Genomic DNA, 16,500 nt, shown 5'->3' with positions numbered 1-16,500 from the left:
GGGTGCAAATGTCAGGGCCACCTGACTTCCCATGTGTTCTCATTTTTGTGAAATTAACGTCACCGGGGGAGTTTTGCTGACATTTAAAAAAAGAGGATGAACTGATTAGAATAACTTTAATACGAATAGTAGATTTATTTATAATGCATGCTTAACAAATCTCAATGTTCAACAGTGCAGGCAACAGTAAAAAGTGATACAATTAAACAATAGATAAAAGGGAGGAGAATATGAATCTTTATGGACAGTCAATCAATAAAATCGGATTTAAAAACCAAGCCGGGAAAAGCTTTTTTAAAAAGGAAATGTATTGAGTCATTTTTTTAAAGGCATCCACTGTCTGTGGTTGGAGCCCCGAGGTGGTCAGGAAGGACATTGCACAGCAACCTCAAGGCCCTGCTACTCGTGGTCTTGAGTCGAGTTCTGGACGGGCGCAAAAGGTGCCGTTGGACTGACCGGCTTCTGTGTCTGTTGAGGAGTTCGGTGAGGTTGGTGGGGGCTACGCCGTGCAGACATCGAGGAGTGTGAAGCACTATTTTGGATTTGATGGAGAGGTGTGCGGGGAAACCAGTGCAGAGTGCGGAAAATGGGGGTGATATGCTCTTATTTAGGCTCTGGAATCAGGACCCGGGTGGCGCTTTTTTTTTGGGCATATTGGAGCCTCACTAGCCTCTTGCCAGGAGTCCGGATGAGAAATTTGTTACAGTAGGCCAATCTGGAGGGCTCTCTACAGCAGGATGGGAGAGAAATGGCCGTAGTTTGGCAAAATTGCCGACTTGAAAGAAGGAAGTTTTGCAGATATCGTGGAAGCTAAGATGGGGGTCAAAACTGACTCCCAGATTAGTCGTAGAAGGCGAGCCTATCACAGCCAATTTTCAGCAACAGGCGAAGTACACCCTGAACTGGTCGCATGTCAGCCACACTGCACATGTAAACAAAATATTTTTCACACTCACATTCACATCTTGTGGGCAACTTAGAATCTTCTACGAACCGAGCATGCATGTTTTTGAAACTTGGGAGGAAGCTCGAGAAAAAACACTCAAGCAGGGGAGAAGATGGCAACCCCGCACAGGAAGGCCGGAGTCGAGATTCCAACCAAGAACGGAACCGTTAGCAAGATGTGCTAACCACTCGTTCACCTGAAGCCCCATTTTACGAATTGATTATTACCGTTCTCCATCGTCGATCGAGGAGATTTCTCTCGTCGTAAAATGGCACGAGTTCTCCAAACTTCTTACACGATACCCTTCGACTTCACGAGTGTAGGATTCCTTCCCTCACCCCGCGCTTGTCGCCTTTCACACTTCCTTCCTCAATCTCACACTTGCATCTTCTCTCATCTTCCTCCTTTCTTTTTCTTTCTGCCATGCCTCATCCCTGGCTTCCGTCTTTCCTCGGGGATGACAGCGGATTGTGCTTGTTTTTCCCAGATAAGTAGCTTCCACTCCTCCTGCAAATGGCAAATGTCCCCTCAGCACTCTCTCGGCTTTTTAGCTCAAGCTTGTTAGTTTTGCCCCCCCCGTATCTGTTTGATTCATCTCAACCATCCCCTCCTGCGTTTGACACGCTGGAGCGCAAATTTACATCCAAGTTGTCATTTGAAGTGTTTTATGCATTCGGTAGGTGTTAGGAATTGTCACTTCGCACTGTATTGAAAAGATGTGTAACTTAACAGCCAAAGCTGTATGAAAAAAACAGTACTCAAGGCCTTTCAACAACTTAAATGCGATTGTGTCTACAGTCGAGCTTTTTCTGGTTTCGTTAAACTCGCTATTGTGTGATTTGGAGCATGTACACCAAACGGAACGTCGCCATTTGTAATGGGTATAATAATCAGTCAAATTCTGTTTTTAGAGAAATTTGAGAGATTATGGGATATCTGGATAAAGTTTACGGTAACCTAGAGTAGTGCTTGAACAGTAAAGATACACTATTGGCCCCATTCCACTCAAGTTTTTTATTTTTTTTATTATTCATGTGTGTGTGTGTGTGTGTGTATATATATATACATTTTTTTCATATGGTACAGTGTTCAGGACATTATATAGGTAGAAGTGCAGGAATTGCAACCCGTTTTACCGGGACGTTTACTTGATGTATGTTCTATTTTGATGCCCGGAACTGACGATGCTCCATGTATTTAAACATGTGACCATGTTTTGTTATTTTTTCTGCCTAAAAAAATCAATAAAAAGTTTAATAGCAAAAAAAATAATAATCTTTTTTAGGGGGGGGGGGGCTGTTTTTTTTTTTTTTTTTTTTTTGTAATTGGTGGTTGATTAATCACCTTCAAACACTTGCAAGATGGAGTCCACCTCTTGGCTGTCATCACAAGAAAGCACTTTTGTTTCAGCCTTAACGAGTTGAAGTCTGTGCAAGAGCTGGATGATGTCAACTACTGGAAGTTGATCCATACTGTCATCAAGAATAGCAAAAATAAAGAAATGAATAAAGTCACAGATGGTATCATTCCATTGAGGAGTATATTTAAAATCGTAATACGTTATCAGCGATTCTCCCCATAATTCAGTGAAATGCCCACCCCGAGAACTCTTACTGGAATAAGGGCCTTAATCGCTCACTCCTTCCAGTAGTTTTACATGACAGAATAAAAAAAAAGAAATCAAAGTAATTTTTCTTTTTGACGTTTATACAAGATTATATTGTCATCTACATAGATTAAAACGTTCCGGAGGTTTGACATAATTTCAACTAAAATTATTTCCTGGCATTTGAGCCAGTAAGCTCACACACAAGTTCTCTCTGTCGTCATGCTTTCAAACGCAAACGGAGCAGACTATACGCTAGTCAGCTAGTAAATGATGATGGTTATATGCTTTTCTCATTAAGCCACTCGAGCAGCCACTCCTCGGGAGTTTGATTGCTCTGTAATAGCGGCAAGCTAATGAGCAGTACAAGTGTCGTGATTGGCAAGGGACCAAGAGTTGCCATTTACAATAATGTTGCTCTCCAAGGGCTCCAAATTATTCTGCTCACACCCTTTCCCTCCCTCCCCTGTTTATGGACGTCAACAGTGAGGGCAAATGCAACTTTGGCTGATGAGGTGATTAAAGAGAGCTGCTTGCTGTTTGTATGGGTCTATAGACTGACCTGTTTTTTTTTTTTTTTTTTTTTTTATGCGTACACTGGCGCAGACACACCCCCCCCATATTTTGTGTGTGTTTTATATATCTCTCTCTCTCTCTCTCTCTCTCTCTCTCTCTCTCTCTCTCTCTCTCTCTCTCTCTCTCTCTCTCTCTCTCTCTCTCTCTCTCTCTCTCTCTCTCTCTCTCTCTCTCTCTCTATATATATATATATACACACACACACACACACAGATATATTTTTAGGGGCACAACCTGAAGGTCTACCAGCATTAAGGAACAGATTGTTTTTCCCATCTTTTGGGTTTTCATTGTATTTTTTAAGTCATTATATCTCGCCCAAATGAAATGCCCTGTTATTTACAAAGAGATTGGATGATGTTGTTTTTTTTATTTAATTTTTTTATTTTTTTACACCAGAACGGCTGCCAGCTCATTGTGCAGTTGTTGCTCCACTAGTCTTTGTAATTTCTTCTCCACGTTCCTGTGCTTTTGTGTTTTCCTGGGGGGAGTTTTCCACTCACATAAAAAAAAAAAGAAAAAACCTAATCTGAGTCTTATCTATATTTCAAAACTTCTGTTTACTTTTTTTTCTTGCTATTGTCCATGCCACCTTCATAATAAGATAACTGGCAGCTGCTGAATATCGGGGGGGGATATGTCACTCAAGTTTTATGGTGGTTATTGCCTTCTTCCTTATGGTTGTTACTGTGAAACTCAGCTTGTATCTCCTACTGCAGTTCCATTATGCTGACATGGGAGGAATTAATAGGATAAGGAATCATTTCTGTGGCTGCCAGAGAACGAGTTGGAAATTTGGTTTATGTTTGGCCTTGGAATTGTCACTGTGCTGTGACTCTCGCTGTGCATAATGGAAATGTTATGATGCATTCCAACCAAGTACCAAGGTTTGATTCATCTACAATACAGTTTTTGTTTTTTTTCTTCCTTTCATTTTTCCTTTTTTTCCTTTTCACCTCTTACGCCTCAGGTGTCAAAGTCAAGGCCCGGGGGCCAGGTCCGGCCCCCCACGTCATTTTATGTGGCCCGCGGGAGCAAATCATGTGTGTCAACTTTCATGATTCTTACTGAAATCTGTACTGAAATATCAAATTGTCATGGGTCATAAATAACGTTGAGATTTTGCACCGGTCCTCCGAGGGAAGCCATAACTCCGAAGTGGCCCGCGACAAAAAAATGAGTTTGACACCCCTGTCTTACGTCATTGAAGCCAGCTCGACTGTTCCGGTCTCTGATCCACTAAGAAGCCAGTGTGAAGGTGGCCATTGATTCTAGACAAAGTTGTCACTTACTTGTGATGGCGGAAATTCGGGGTTTTATCCTTTGTTTATGATGTGTCCCTGGACTCTCCTTTTTCTTGGAAAACAACCATTGTGTACCTTATATGTAGTTGGTTCACACTTTCTTTCTGTCAATGCTTACTTGTCTCATTTTGAGTGGATTGGTTGGCTGGGCACACTTTTGGCTTGTACCTTTTATTTTTTATTTTTTTTTGCCTTTGGAAAACCATCATTAATGAGCAGAGGAAAAAGCCTTAACACATTGGTTAAATGAAGCCGATGCCGTGTCATTTCACAGCTCACCACTGCGAAATATGGTCCATGTGATGTGTGAACTGATCCAAGCAGTACCTTACAATGTGTTTTAAAGCTTTTTAAAGCTTTTTTTTTTCAAGAGGCGTGCATTTTTAGACACACTCGAAAGCCGTTCCCTGTTTCTATTCTTGTCGGTTGAAATAAAAAGACATTAGGCTTTGAATATGACAGCATTTTTCTATTGTAGCCTCACCCATTAGATAAACAAATGTTTGACTTATTTCTCAAAATTGTGTGTAAGCAGCTGATAAACACAAACGCCCCCCAGCACCACGTTGTCAATTTCAGGAGCAACCAAGTTAAGTACTGCTGTTCAGAAGCTAATGAGGTTATCTGACGCTAATCTGCACGTGAAACAAAACTCAATGCAGCTTTGCTTACCCAGCCACCCCTGGCTGATCTAACAGAATTTCATTGTCACTGTTGGAGGCAGCATTTCAGCAACATTCCGCCAAATTAGATTGGGGTTAAGTACAAAGGCTGCACTTCCCTCACTGACAGATTAAAAAGAAAAAAAAAACTTGTGTCTTGTTTTGCAGTTGGCTCTGGAGGACCCTGTCCACAGTGTCTCGCTCCAGCAGTTTGTCTACGAGAAGCTGAAGGCTCAGCAGACCCTTCTGGGGGACCCGAGCTTCAGCGGCCTCATGGAGACTGTGGACACAGAGCTCGTAAGGCAGCTCCAGGAGTTCCTGCAGGGCTTCTGAACCACAAACACAGTCCTTCACAACAAACGGTTGCCATTTAATCCTCATCGCCTTCTTTCCTTTGAAGAAAAAAAAAAAAAGACTCAATCCAACATGTGGCTCGCAAATCCAGATCTTCCCAAACGCTGCCCATGTTATTGCCTTATCTATACTCCGAACTAGCTTTGTCCGTTCCCCCGCTAATGCATCACCTCCCCCCCGTTAACAAACTAGATAGCTTCATATTCCTTTTAAAGAAATAGATCGAGGGCTTGTCTGTCTTTCCCATAATTTTGTAAAACATCACCTCACTTGAGCTTCCGTTCATCTTCTCACCTTGCCGTTATCTTCCATTAGTGTGGTTTTGAAGTGGAATGGGTGGAAGTGTACTAACCAAAAATTGTTTGCGTATGTGGAACTCTTCAAAGGAAAATTCGAGAAGAGTGCAGCCGAAATGGGGATGAAAGGAAATCAGAAGGACCCGTAACAGTGTTTACAAAATGTGTTCTGAAAAAAAGAAGAAAAAAAAACTGAAAAAGAAATTTAATTTTTGTATGTATGTATGTAAAATATGGACAATAATCCGTAAGATATTCTTTTAGTTTGTTTTTACTTTTGCATTGTCCCCCCCACCCCCGCTCCATGTTTTAAAATGGTCATAACCAGAGGTCAAGTCGAAGTAACTACTGAGTTGTTTTTTTTTTTAGGTTTTATTGAGTCTATAAAATGGATGTTTTGTTTTGTTTTGCTTTTTTCACGCCATTGATTTGAATGCCGAACTGCATTATGTAAATATGTACTGCTGCTATTTGTGGGTGTGTCGGAGCACTTTAAGAACCAAAAACTAACTTCTCATCACTTCCACGTGTTCCTCAACACAGTGACTATCAGCAGGATGCCTTCACTTCATTTTTTTGTCAGAATAATGTGCACGTACCTTATTTGAATTTTTATTTGACCACTTATAGTGACAATTTAGTGGTGGAACCACCAGGCTATTTCAGTGTTACAGTAAGTCTTAAAATGGTTTTTGAGCTCCGAAACTGAAAGTGAGTGTCTGAAAATTTCAGCTTTGTAATGTAATGTTCAGCTTTGTAATTAAATTAGATAACGAGAGTCTATATTATTGCAAAATAGTTTTAGCTTTACATAGGAAAGAAGCCTACAGTCCGAGTAGAAGTCAGCCTTATGTTTAAAACACTTGCCTCTTCTTTTCTTTTTTTTTTTCAAAGTGTGTTTCTTGATTCCGTTAACACTAGATGATCTCTCTGCTTGTATTCTGTTAATATGACGACTCTGCAACACACAGTGGATGTTTGCTTTTGGATTTTGTTTGTGTTTTGATGGGGTGGGGGCAAAAAAAAAACCACATACAATAAAGTAAATTGTCTATTTCGGCCCTTAAGCTTTAAATAAAACAATTTTCAGCCCAAAAGTTAAAAGCTCAATGACTATAAGAAGAAAACACTTGTGCAGGATATTAGTTTGCTGTCATTTCATCATCCAAAGAGTCATGTTGCTTTTTTTTCCCTGCTGCTTTGTTGCTGTGAAGGAAGCGTGTCCATCAGATAACACGTTATCATATGATATACGCTCACCTGCTGCCTCGACGGAAACCAATACAGGAGCCGAATCACAAAATCTGCCTTCTGTTGACGGACAGTCATCGAGGTAGAAATTGAACAGTTTGTCTATTATTGCGGTTGTAGTGAACCGCACTGCTTCCAACTGATAGCTGTTTCTTCAGCCTTTCTCTGAGATCCTCCAAAATTGACTCTTCAGTAAACACGAGAGCTGCTTGTGGCTTTAATACAGAATCCAGCAAAGGTGCGATATTGTAGAAACGGGACACTTTCCTCTGTCTGGTGTGATGTATGGGACAAGTGGATGACAAGTTCTCAATTTTGTATTTTGTCCTCGCATTGCTGAGTACCCTTACTCGCAAGCTTTGTCCCGCCTCCGTTGACGGCTCTGCTAATACCTCCGAAAGTGGAAGGTTCCTCTCTCAACTTTGATGAACCATTCAGTGGCAGTGGGAAAAGACCAAAATAAAATTGCTTGTGTTCAACATTTGGTTATATAAATGGTAGATTTAAAAAAATATTGCTCTACTATTGTGGCCAGTGGGAGTTTGATAATTTTTTTTCCTAGCCACGTGATTCTTTCGAGCAGTGCTTTTCCAACAGGTGTGTCTTTAGTGTTGGAGGTCCACGAAATAATTTGCAATCGATTATGGAGACCGGTGCACCAATAAAACATTATCAACCTCTCTATCTCCGTTTATGACATCCCTGCAGGAGTTATTTTTTAAAACATCAACAAGTGTTTTTTTCCCGATAATAAACAGGACTCCTACTTTTTTTTTAGGAAGATCTTTACTGGAATAAAATGTGTAATATTCCGAGAATAAAGTTGCATTTTTAACTCCACTTGTAAAAATATGGATTTCTTAACACATTAAAGTTTGACTTGAATGTCATAATATAACTTTATCTTGGGGAAAAGTGACTTTATTCAAACAAGATTGTGACTTTTTATCCTAAAAAGTACAACTATGTTCATATTATATATATATAGAGAGAGAGAGAGAGAGAGAGAGAGAGAGAGAGAGAGAGAGAGAGAGAGAGAGAGAGAGAGAGAGAGAGAAGTGGAACCAAGATTGATCCCTGAGGAACATCTCTCAGTTGAATTAGTGAAGCAGACGTGCAGAAAATGTATTTTCTCCTTTGTGGATAAATAACTAAACCACAAGTTACACGCTTCTTAAGAATTCTGTCATCTCATTTCAAAGGCCTCAGACAGAGGCAGCACCTCGACCTCAAGCAACATACGTGTGTGTACATGTATGTATATAGTACACACATAGTATGTAGCTTTTTTTTCCCCTCAAAGTAGACAACTTTTTAATTGATTTGTGTCAGGCTTATTTTAGGGTCCCTGGAACCTAAAAGTTTGGGAACCTCCTTTAGATTCTTAATGATGTTTCTATTGCAACAACAGCGCAGCCCATTAAGCCCAAGTTTGAAACGTATCATCCCTTTCAGCAATAGTAACTGTTTGTTTCTCCTCGCACAGACGCGGGCAGTCGCTTGTTGCCCAGCCTCCACCGATTTGTCTTCCGAGAGCCGATGTACTCCCGGACGCTGGCCTCTTAAGTGATTTATGGAGTGTGAAGAGACTTTTAAGGAATTCAGCTCACACCTTTGCGGCTAGCGCTTCTAATTCCACAGAGTCGCTCATTTTTCTTGCGCTGGAGTTGGACCGCAGCCACGGTAGTCCTTGGGAAAGCCGCAGGTATGTGGGCCTTTGTGAATAATCCAGTGTGCTCCACCGCAGAGAAGAATGCTGCTCTGATATGGTGCAAATAGCTGAGCCATCACGATCTTTGCTTTTTACCATTGATGGATTTATTTTACAGTGGACATGTTACTTGATGAACATGATCCACGACACAGTGGGGGAATAAAAAGCAAGCAGTTTAAGAATCGTTTCACAACCATGAATGATCTAGTTTTATGGGTAGCCTATTTGATAGTTTGGATAATCCACCATCTGATTGCGGCATGGAAATCACTGATAGTGGAGTGGTTATGTGTCGATTCAATTCCCTCTGTGTGTAAATGTTTTTGTTTTGTTTTTTGTCTAACTGTTCCCTGCAATTGGCTGGTCAATATTAGAGTATACCCCACCCCTCTCAGTCAGGTTAGGCTCTGAACTCATCCATCCATTCATTTTCTAATCTGTTTATCCTCATAAGGGTCGCGGGCATGCGGAAGCCTATCTCAGCTGTCTTTGGGGAGTAGGCGGGATACACCTTGAACCGGTTGCCAGCCAATCACAGGGCACACATAGACGAACAACCACCCGCGATCACACTCACACCTCGGGACAATTTGGAGTATTCCATTAACCTGCCATTCATGTTTATGAAATGTGGGAGGAAATCGGAGTACCCAGAGAAAACCCACACAGGCAGGGGAAAAACATACAAACTCCACAAAGGCAGGCCAGAGCCGGAATCGAACCCTGGACCTCTGCACTGTGAGGCCGATGTACTAACCAGTCGCCCTCTGAACTCACACGTGAACCAAATTAGAGGTAAGAGTGTTTTTTTTTTTGTTTTTTTTTTAAGGTCTTTCTATGTCACAATTCTAGCATTGAGGGTGGGTCTGGAACATATCCCCTGTGAAAAACAGGGTTTTGTCTACTAATTTGCCTTCATTTTGGCAACAGCCTATTTCCCAAGCTGAAAGTAATTCAGTGACAGGAACACATAAAGAGTCTTATTCCATACTCCCAATACATTCTGTCACTTGACAGATTAATCAGCGGGTGATGTAGCATTGATCCTGGCTTCCCACCCACTCACCTCGCTTTCGAGTCATTGCAGTTGACAACACTCATCAGGTCAATTCATGATCGAGGTTCTTTGCGATGTTCCGACAGAAAATGCTTCAACCAGTCTTGTTCGTCCTTCAGTATTTGAAATCATTCACGCTAGACTAACAAACGTCTGTGCTTGGTACAATTGGATGGTGCATACCGAACCAGGCGCTGGTGTGTTATAGTTACGCGTGAGTGCTATTGACTGGAAAAGAGCTTTTAAAAGTGACCTTTGAAACAATTGCCTCTTGCTGTGAATGATTTTTTTTTCTTTTTTCCTCCAGCCGGACCATGTCAACGACAGCGGCCAAATGGGTGAGTACCACTTAGTCTCTTTTTGCTTTGATTTCGGTTTTGGTTCCAAGTGGTGGCCTGTAATTAAAACAAGCCGTATGTCACTTTCACACTAAGCTGGAAACTCTTCTAGACAATATGAAAGACTTTTTTTTTTCCCCCTCCAAGGAGTGAAAATCCATTACAGTTACACAAGGTAACCTCATTGAAATGAACGGCATAAAACAATGGAGGTAAAACTTGATGCACGACTGAATGCCAAATATTTCATCAGCCTCCTACGACTGCTGTGAGGACGAGAAAAATAAAATGTCAACGTCTCGAAGAGAGGGAAAGGAACAAAAGGATCGAGACGTCATGTCTACTTTTCTTCAACTTATTTTGTTGTAGCTGCTGGCAAAAACAAACAAATGAAACAGAAGGGTACGTTTATCCCACATGCTGTGCTGAGTGTTACTGCGTGGCTTTTCCTCAAATAGTGGCCGTGCCTCTAATCGATTGTTTACCAACCTTTATGGATCCTTGGCACATCTTTTACAAATGATTTTTTTTGTCTCAATTTGCTCCCATATGCACTTACTCAGTGTGAAATCTGGAGCTTGTTTAAAAAAACGATTTTGCGACTGGCAACAGATGCAGGCACAGATTCATTGTGACTTCTGCCATCCTGTCCAAGATTGTTTCATTGGTCTTCCTGTCACTAGACGACACTGGCATAGATAGATAGATGCCATTTCGTTCTCAAAACAGTAAAAAAAAAAAAAAACTATCTTATAAAATTACATGTAAATTCTATTGATCTATTTTTACTTTTTATTTGCACAAATACCACTTTATGGGTTTTTCCTGTTTGTTTTTCCTTTCCACACCAAACGAAATGAGCAAATGTTAAAACCGTTTCAGTGCAGCGGCACTTTGAAGAAAGCATCTTGAGATATTGAGTGACTGGTGCGACTTGCTGTAAAGAAGTAACCATCTGATGACAATGTACGTGATCGCAACCATTCACGGCAAGATAGCAGGCCGCCTCTTTGCTTTCACCCAAACATCCCAATGTCACAGCAGAAATATACTCGCATGAGCAGCAAGTGTTTTTCCAATCATCTTTTCCTCTGCGAATTATGACCTCAATTTCTGGTGCTCGGAAGTAGTCCACTGGTCCTGTTGCTTTTTTCGTTCAGGTTAAAGATTCAAGGTCGATACAAGCTCGTGTGTGTGTGTGTGTGTGTGTGTGTGTGTGTGTGTGTGTGTGTGTGTGTGTGGTGGTGGGGGGTGTCCCTGGAGGCTGTGAAACCAGGCCAGTCTGTCTGGCACCAACAAATAAAACTTCTGTTCAAAGTCACCTAAATCACAATCAACTCACTTGGAGCTATCGGGAGGTTATTACTAAGAAAATAGTCCCTATTTTCTGCAGTATATTGTCTCTCAAACAGATGCAGCGGGGTGGTGGTGGGGTGTCAATGTTATCACCGCACCCCCCTGACATTATAATATTAACGGGCAGAATTCCGTAAATCTGGCCTAATCCTCCCCGAAATGGAAAAAGAATCGTTGATAAGCGGCAAATGCACAAAAGGCGACAGATAAGACTCATATCTTTAAAAAAAAAAATTTAAAGGCCACAACATCCTCTTCTTATCGGGGGCATTCTAAATCTAAAACATCCTCTTATCAGCTGTTGAGCATTTAAAGGCACTCAGGCCAATGCGAATAAAAGAAGAATGTGGGCCCAACTGGCACAGGCTAATCAATGAGAAGCAAAGAGAAACACTGAGTCGGCTTTTTTTCAGGCCGCACTCTGTTTAAACCCAATCAAAGTTATTAGAGCAGATTAATACTCAACTCGGGTTCATATTGCGATGTCCTCAAAATAAAGTTACCCAGCGACTCGAGTGTTGCAATGAGGCCCAAATGGATGCTTCTTTCTTTCTCCTCGCAAGGGTTTAGTTGGGGTTCTCAAGCTGAGGTCTGGGGATCCCTACGGGTCTGAGGGGATGCTTGGGGGTCAGCAAACGTCATCAATTAATGACTGCCTGAGCTTCGAGTCAATTAATGGCTCTGACATAAGAGAAGACCAAGGTTTGCTTTTCCTATCCTCACACTGATATTTTTTTCCATTTTCTGTCGAGCTGCATTTTTTTCCACCGGATGTTGTTCTCACCCTGCAAATGTTTTGTAAAGACACAAGAGCATGAAATCCTAAGTGATAACTTTTATCAGAAAAAGATCTTCCCTGGGGGGAAGGGGGTAGTTACCGGTGAATTTCCCTTGAGCCTCGTCTTATCTTCTGACCTTCGACAGACGCGAGAGTCACCATTGGATAAACACGAGAACTTTTTGGACTGTACCATTCGTCGTAGTATGGATAACGGGTGCACTTTGTTCGCTGACAATTGGCTGAATGGCATCTATTCAATGACCATGTTAAGACTTTTTTTTGGCTTCCGGTGGGCTTGATAATTACACCACCCGCCTCTTGCGGTGTTTGGGTGAGCGGCTAGCGGCGTCATACAAGCACAAACTCACCATTGCACATGTTGTTTATGGTCTGGATTGTGCTGAATGATTGTTTCACTCCCCTGGAGGCTGATTGATGTCAGACTTGAGGGAATTTTCCCCACCACCAGCTTTTGAGACAAACATGGCAGATGGCAGCGTGTCGCCCCATTGAAGGGATCACTTGATTAGCCTTGAGAAAAATGGGCTGACGTATTTTTTTTCAAACCGTATAGAGCTCTGACCCAAAATGAGATACACCAAACTGATTGTTGAATGACCTTAGATCCCCTTTTAAGGGGACATATTCTGGAAAATTGCCTGCGTTATTTATTTTTTTGTGAGCTGCCTATTCCAGCGAATGGCCCTAACTGTTCATTTCAATTGTTTTTCATAATTATGACTTTATCACTACATGAGCATAGGGTGTTGATAAGACTACGGCATGTTCCACCTACACACCTATTCTGCTTTTATGTCCCTGCAGTAAGAACACACCTCCATCTTGTACTTTACCCGCGAAAGTCGTGATGACTCCCCCCACGCTCCCCTAAAAAAAAAACAAAAAAAAAAACTGATGTAGGCTGTAGTGAGCAGTTAGTCCAGATCCAATAGACTCCAACCCGACTTAGCATGCATGATACCGGCTAAAGAGTAGCTACTTCACATTTGATCTCAAATTATAATTCCTGTCTTATCCCCGCCGCTCAAAAACAGAATTCTGATCACAGCCTTTTAATATCGCAGACATAATGAAGCTCTTCCAGTAAACAGCCCACGAAAAAAGCAAAATGTCAGAAGCCTCTCAACTCCCACTTCCCCGGCTCGTTTTTATTCTTGTAAAGGAGGAATTAATGTTCGCCCGCGGGTGCAGACACCTTGCTGAAATACCTGATTACTTCCCCTCTTCAATTTCATGTGAGGATTTTCACGTCGAGGAAGGGATTTGATGAGAGCCCCGTCAAACGCCGGCCCCGCAGCTACGCGGCGGGTTTTCCACACGCGCCGAGTCACGCGGCGGATATGGCATCACACTTCAGCAATACGCTTTCTTTGCAAATGATAACGACTCATCATGATTGTGTTTCACGCATAACAGGGGATTACGCCTACCGTACTGTCGGGTAGTGCAGGTTTCTGCCATCGTGTCCCCTCCAGAGATGTTCTCATTTTATGTGAGCTGGTTCAGCCTACATGATCTGTAAATAAATAAATAAATAAAAAATCAAGAGTCTGGGAATGTGTGACTATATTTACCTTCTCCACATGACCCAAGGCTCTCTCACTCTCATATGAAATGTACAGCAGAGATTCACCAACCCCGCTGAACTATGTATGACATTTGCAATGATTGAAAAATTTCATCTAATTTATTGGTCCATGGGGTGGTTGTTTTTGAGTGAGCAGACACAGGGGAGGGGTGGAGGGGCATCTGTGCAGACCTTCCAAATGTTAACTGACCTGCAAGGAGGAGACAACAACCAAAAGTTCGGACATCTCATCTAGAGGCTGGGCTAGAGACTCTGGGGAGGAAAAAAAAAAATCATTACTCCCTCCCACAAAAGAAAAAAAAACTTTAATTGGTTTCGTCCTTGAATAAAAAACAAAAAACAAATGACCCTGACATTATTCGAAATAAGTTTTGCTTCTTTTCTTTTTTTATTAAGATAATTTGTTTCGTACAATGTGATTTCCACTCATGCTTACTAATGACCTCTCAACGAAAGAACCGAATGTGCCTCCCCGTCAGAACAACGTTTGAACACAGTGGACTTGAACCTTTCTGCAGTACTTGATACATCGTCATGATTGCGTTTGACGTTTTCTCCGGCGCACACCCAAATCATCCTGAAAGATCCAATTTTGCAACTGAGCCTCATCTATTTTCTTTGACACGAGGTTGACAGTAATGCGCCAAACTCTGCCACCTGACGTAGACGTCGGGAATTAGCCCGTTTATTTGAGGTGACTCATCCGGGGCGATTGCGAGAAAAAAAAAAAAGTCAGGCTGCTACACAGAAGTGAGAAAAATCCAGCATCTATCTGCCGTCCCATTATCTTCCATTGTGCACTTAATTGCAAGTTGAACTTGAAGTGCATTTCAATAAGCTGTTCCCAGCTTTGTTTTTTTTTTTTTTTGGAAAACGTCACTCACTCACATCACATCACTGAACAATAAGGTCTCAAAATGTATTTACACTCCAATCCTGACATCTCAATTGACTCACAAATGTACTTACTCAAGTGTGAAATGTGGTCCTGTTTAGTTCAACACAAAGTTAGGCAACAGCTGGCTATGCAGGTGCAATTGTCCATTCTCCCATCTGGTGGAAGAATATTTAATTGTTCTGCCTGTCATAATTTGCCCTTATTTTCATTCCTGTCGCAACGCTTAGCGTAAAGCGTAGTCTAACTGTACGCATGGGTGGAGGTTTCTTTCTTTTGGCATTTTGCCCGATTTTGCGCTGGTAGAGATGCTTGCAACCAGGTGTTTGTGCCTTCGTGCGCCATCGTGGGATGGAACGTAGCATACGCCCGGTTTTACACTGTTCTCCCTCTGTTTGTGTGGATTTTCTGTGGGAAATCTGACTTCCTCGCACATTATGGAAACATTTGCTGCTATACACAATGGGAAATTTCTTAATAAAAATAGTTGATTAGATTAAAAAAAAAGAAAACCAATTGTTGATTCATTATATGGTCATAGTTTTATTGTTGAATAAAACCCTTGCTTTAGGTCTCCGCAATTAACCTGCCAAAAAAATGCTCCTGATAATTAGAAGGTTGCTTCTCAAATGAAGTCGTTGATTAGCAAAACTACTCCGCCCACCAAAAAGTCATTCTGAGCCTTGTTATCCAATTACCTTTTTGAAAGTCGCATTTTCATGCAAAACCTGTACTCAAAAAAATGGGTATACATCATCAAACTTGAGAAAAATGCTAATTGCCTTTTTTTTTTTGGTTGCTATTTCCCCCCCAATATACCAATTATCACAAAATCCCGATTTTTTTTGTTATTGTCATTGACAAATGGAGAAGCTGTTATTGGACAAGTGAAAAGCTGCCAGTCGCTTGTAAGTACACCCCGAAGAACATTCTGTTCCTTCGTTCAGCCTCCAACTTTCCAAAAGTACAATGTGGCTTCTTCTTCAGAGAACCTCTCTTACTACATTTCATAGCAGGCTTTAGAAGTTTTGGGTTTTTTTTTTAAAATGAAACTTTGGCTCATTTTCATTCAATGGCGCCGGAGGTCTATCGACTAACCCTTTGGGGGGGATCACAATCGGCCTTGTGTATAAAGTATGCCTGTTCTCTGAATCATTTTCTCACCTTCGTTTGTCTATACCACCATGGGCACGATTAAAGAGCTGTCCAAGAATGTCTGGCACAAGATTGTAGGCCCGGACAAGGCGGGAATCAGTTACTAAACCATCAGCAGAAAGCTGTTGGTGCCATTTCAGCCCCGAACAGCATTTTCAAATAAATATTGCCTCAGTTCACAAACAGTCTTGGCGTGGATGCGGAAGGCTCATTTGTGGTTTTCCCATGCCATGTAAACATCATTGGCTCCATGCGTCTTTTATTTTTCTGCTGTAAATTAGCCCTCGGTATGGCTCTAATGAAACTGAAAACCGCTATGGTGTTTGTGGGCAGTTTGGTTTGGAAGAAAATCGACCATCGGTGCTATGTTATTCTAATAAATCAAGAGGCATACAAAGAGACAGGTAAAAAAATAAAATAAATACCCTTGATGATGCACTGGGGACTGCAAAGAAGTCATGAGCCCTCCACAGCTCTCCAGCCACGGAAGAAGCCGCTAGCTAGCGACCACTAGCTAGCAGGCTAAAGGAAGTCGCGCCTGTCCAGCCAGTGAATTTTAACTGAAGCAAGAGAGGTGAAAGTCTGCCCAGGTTGTTTCTG

The 16,500-nt window shown here is 41.7% G+C and overlaps 1 protein-coding gene and 1 long non-coding RNA gene across 2 annotated transcripts in view; one reads left to right on the top strand and one right to left on the bottom strand.

Moving 5' to 3' along the window:
* ipo11 (importin 11) overlaps window positions 1-6,760 on the top strand; it is an 88,778-nt gene extending 82,018 nt beyond the window's left edge. The window contains exon 29 of the mRNA XM_019872711.1: window positions 5,263-6,760. Within this exon, the coding sequence (XP_019728270.1) occupies window positions 5,263-5,427 (165 nt within the window). The 3' untranslated portion in view covers window positions 5,428-6,760. The remainder of the gene's footprint in view (window positions 1-5,262) is intronic.
* On the bottom strand, window positions 6,744-7,852 carry LOC109517514 (uncharacterized). The gene is made up of 2 exons (XR_002168561.1): window positions 7,340-7,852; window positions 6,744-7,262 (listed from the first exon to the last, which is right to left on the bottom strand). It is a non-coding gene; the product is annotated as an uncharacterized LOC109517514 (long non-coding RNA).
* Between the last annotated feature and the right edge of the window lie 8,648 nt (window positions 7,853-16,500).

Source organism: Hippocampus comes, unplaced genomic scaffold (genome assembly GCF_001891065.2).
Source record: "Hippocampus comes isolate QL1 unplaced genomic scaffold, H_comes_QL1_v1.1 scaffold4, whole genome shotgun sequence".
Taxonomy (NCBI): domain Eukaryota; kingdom Metazoa; phylum Chordata; class Actinopteri; order Syngnathiformes; family Syngnathidae; genus Hippocampus; species Hippocampus comes.
Note: the sequence above shows the minus strand (reverse complement) of the source record. Positions and strands in the feature narration are given on the sequence as shown.